A 3,881-nucleotide genomic window follows, 5' to 3' on the forward strand; every position below is an offset into this window, starting at 1 on the left:
GAAAAGAAATCAGAAATGTGCTAGAAAATAAGAACTTTTAAATTCTGTACTTCTAGGCCCTAAAACATGTTTAACTATTTAAGTTTAGTGTACATTTTTTTTTTCCCTGGAATTATTGATGGTTCTATTTCTCCTTTTTCCCTTTTAGATTCTGGTTTTTTAAGTTTGCTACAGCAGTAGCAATTAGCGTTGGGGCTTTTTTTATCCCAGAGGGACCTTTTACTACTGGTAAGATAACACTGGATTCCATTTTATTCCATATTATGGAGTCATAATTTGTTTAAAACAAAATAAGTGCATGTTGATATTTTAGCTTTGGAAGATCTATATAGGTTTGGGTAGGGGTTTTTTGCATACTCATAGGAAATAGACTTTTAAGAACAAGCAAGTAAATTTTCCATTACTCTGAATTAATTTTACCTTGTTGTCCTCAGTGTGGTTTTACGTAGGCATGGCTGGTGCCTTCTGCTTCATTCTTATTCAGCTGGTCTTGCTTATTGATTTTGCCCACTCCTGGAATGAATCTTGGGTTGAAAAAATGGAGGAAGGAAATTCAAGATGCTGGTATGCCGGTAAGGAAGAGAGTACTACAGTTCAGTGCGCATTAAACTTAGTGAGATGTAACAATGCAGTGTGTTAATGCTATTTTACCCAAATACCTCATAAGCAAAGATGCTGGTTTCAAAACCAGAATTTCTTCCCATTCTCTGAGTTAGGCTGTATCGTTTATGCTAAGTTGGAGTCTTTCACTTGATATTATATAACCTCTCAGGCTTGTTGAGAGAGGTTATTCAGGAATAAGCTGCTTGTAAAAATGCTCCACCCATGATTTGACTTATTGATATTATTTGAGGGCCAGCAACAATCTAATTTAATTTAGGTAGGTTCCTCAACTTGCCTTATCCAGCTTCTTGTTTCTGTATTTGAGCTTTTTGTTAGTGCTCTAAACTTCCTGTTGATAGTGGTATTTTACTTTTTACGGTAGTACCTTGAGACACTAGGAAGAATTCTGCTAGGTGTTATGTAGATACAGTATAAAAAAGATCCCTCCTCCAGTTAACTTACCTAATTAAAACCATTAAAATGATAAGTTTCAGTACTTGACATCTCTCTATAGCCATTGTCTTGTTCCAGTTTTTTTTATAATGCTCTACTTTAAAAGAAAAAACCCACAGTCAAAAAAATATTAAAAGGTATTGCTCCACATTTTTCAGCCTACTTAATTGCTTTCTCTCTTTTGCAGCTTTGCTGTCAGCTACGGCTGTAAATTATCTGCTGTCTCTGGTAGCTATCATCCTGTTTTATGTTTATTACACTCATCCAGAAGGCTGCTCTGAGAATAAAGCATTCATCAGTGTTAATATGCTGCTTTGTATTGGTGCCTCTGTAATGTCAATTTTGCCTAAGATTCAGGTATGCTTTTTGTTTTTGTGTGTAATTTTTTTTAAAAGGTACTAATATAAATATAAGCACCTACTTTAACTGCCTGTCTTAAGGGTTTCTCCATGCGTCTCCTGTATTTTAGGAATCTCAGCCAAGATCTGGTTTGCTGCAGTCTTCAGTGATCACTATTTACACAATGTACTTAACCTGGTCAGCTATGACCAATGAACCAGGTAAGCCTGGCAAATTGTACGCTTCTAAAAGGTGGTGGTTCTTTGTAAAGGTGAAGTGTGCCATCTCTGTAAAGCAGCGGTTATCAAACTCTGACAGGTTGTGCAGCATCAGTTAAAAACGATACAACCTTAAGTACCACCAGCAAGGTTTTGCCATAAAAAGTAAATATAATCTATCTGTTAATGCATACCACTGACAGGTTGTACTGCCACCACAGATGGGGGAACTGCTGCTGTAAAATATTCAGAGTAGTAAATTATATGAGAGGATGAAAATTTTAGGCTACAAAGAGAGAGCTCTCTGTTGCACTCTACTGCCAGTACGTTGGCGGTGGCAGCAGCAATCCCTCACGGTCAAGGTTGATCACTTCCACGGGTTAAGTAAAGGGTTGTAGATGAGTCTGCTGATGGCTAAGAAGGCTGATTCTGGAGCCACAGACTGACAGATGCCATGGTGGTGGTTCAAGGGAGGGTCGAATCGTGAATTTGTTTCCTTTCCTCCCATTTCTGTTGTTTTTCTGCTTCCAGGGTGAGACAGTTTTTCTCAAAGTATGATGTACTTTTTTTTCACAAAGCATCATCATATAGCCCTGTCCTGTCCCCTCTCCAATTTGTGGTGTCAGTGCCACGCTTCTTAATGTTTGCCTTGAGATGGTAAAGGTATATCAGGTATGTGATGTGCACATAATGCTGTGTCTGCTACAGCTGATCGATACATTTTATGCTTCTCATACAGTTGAGGCATCCATTTTTGTAGCGTGTGGATGATAATATTTGAATTTGAGAGAAAATTCTTTATCATAATACATGCTTTAAATGACAGTTTGTCATTTCCTGACTGGTAGACTCTTCTGTTTGCATCTTTAACATAGAGTTTGTATGGGACTTCCTAGTCTTCAAAACAAAAGTGAAGAAACAAATTCCTCCCTGTTCAAATCTTTGAAAGAGTGCATTAGGATGCACTACTGTATGATATATGTTGTCTGAAGCAGGAGCCCTTGTTTCATTCCAGGCATAGCCTTATTATATGGAGTGAGAGAGATCTCTTTCAGAGGTGGTGCTAGGATTTGTTTGCTTGTTTCACATATGGAGAATTCAGGGCTTGCCTTCTTCGATGAGCTTGATCCGGCTTCGATCCAGCCAAGAAGGGCATAGCCTGGGCCTGATCTAGCAGGGCAATGAAGTGTGCCCTGTTTTTAACCTGCTGTGCAGTGCTTTGGGTTTGGGAATTCGGAAGGGGAGAGGGTGGCCATATTAATTGCCACCATTCCCTCCCCCACCCCCCACTAAATTTTTCTGACCTGTGGGGAGCCTCGTGGGCCAGATGTGATGGCTTTGTGGAGTGCATTTGGCCCACAGGCTGGAGGTTAAGCACTCTTCTGTAGAAAAAGACAGTGTATTTTTCCTACACTTCAGTTTAGGAGCCAGTTGGAGCCATAAAAGTCTCCATGGATATTTTATTTATAATTAAACCATTCTCTTCAAAATGTTTTCCCTTTATTTTCTCAAACACCACCTTTGTTTTTCATACAACTTAATGTTTACTAAGTTGCTTTCTGAATTCATAAAAATTTCTTATGCCCCTGTCTTCAGTACTTTGCATAAATAATTGTTTTACACTCTTGTTTTGTGTAATTTCTAATGTAATCTCCCCAACAGACAGGAAGTGCAATCCAAGCTTGCTCAGCATAATTGGTTACAACACCACCACTGTTCCAAGCCAAAATCAGGTTGTCCAATGGTGGGATGCCCAGGGAATTGTAGGGCTTATTTTGTTTCTGCTGTGTGTCCTCTATTCAAGGTAAGAATGAGGCACGTTTTTAAGTAAGTTTTGCTCTTTTTATGTTTTAGCATCTGATTTTTAAAATGTTGATTACTGTATTAATTCTCTTGAAATGCAGCATCCGGACATCCAATAACAGCCAGGTTAACAAACTGACACTAACCAGCGATGAATCCACACTGATAGAAGATGGAGTACCCAGAAGTGATGGCTCCCTGGATGATGGAGATGGTGTCCATCGGGCCATAGACAATGAAAGGGATGGAGTTACATATAGTTACTCCTTCTTTCATTTCATGCTTTTCTTGGCCTCGCTGTATATCATGATGACTCTCACCAACTGGTACAGGTACGTGCATTTAATAAAATGTACTTGGGTTGAACAATAGGGCACTACAATTTTGGAGGAGTGTTATAATTTCAGATGGTTTGAAAAAGATCCATCTCCCGTTTGGTATGTGTGCTATTATGGGGGTTCTTAA

At 38.9% G+C, this 3,881-nt stretch overlaps 1 protein-coding gene across 1 annotated transcript in view; it reads left to right on the forward strand.

Moving 5' to 3' along the window:
• Positions 1 to 3,881, forward strand: part of SERINC1 (serine incorporator 1) — a 33,965-nt gene that overhangs the window by 22,035 nt on the left and 8,049 nt on the right. The window contains exons 4-9 of the mRNA XM_019520025.1: positions 149 to 228; positions 435 to 572; positions 1,244 to 1,413; positions 1,526 to 1,616; positions 3,276 to 3,417; positions 3,518 to 3,748. Of these exons, the coding sequence (XP_019375570.1) occupies positions 149 to 228; positions 435 to 572; positions 1,244 to 1,413; positions 1,526 to 1,616; positions 3,276 to 3,417; positions 3,518 to 3,748 (852 nt within the window). The remainder of the gene's footprint in view (positions 1 to 148; positions 229 to 434; positions 573 to 1,243; positions 1,414 to 1,525; positions 1,617 to 3,275; positions 3,418 to 3,517; positions 3,749 to 3,881) is intronic.

Source organism: Gavialis gangeticus, unplaced genomic scaffold, assembly GCF_001723915.1.
Source record: "Gavialis gangeticus isolate Ggan-Ray unplaced genomic scaffold, GavGan_comp1, whole genome shotgun sequence".
In the NCBI taxonomy this organism is placed as follows: Eukaryota; Metazoa; Chordata; order Crocodylia; family Gavialidae; genus Gavialis; species Gavialis gangeticus.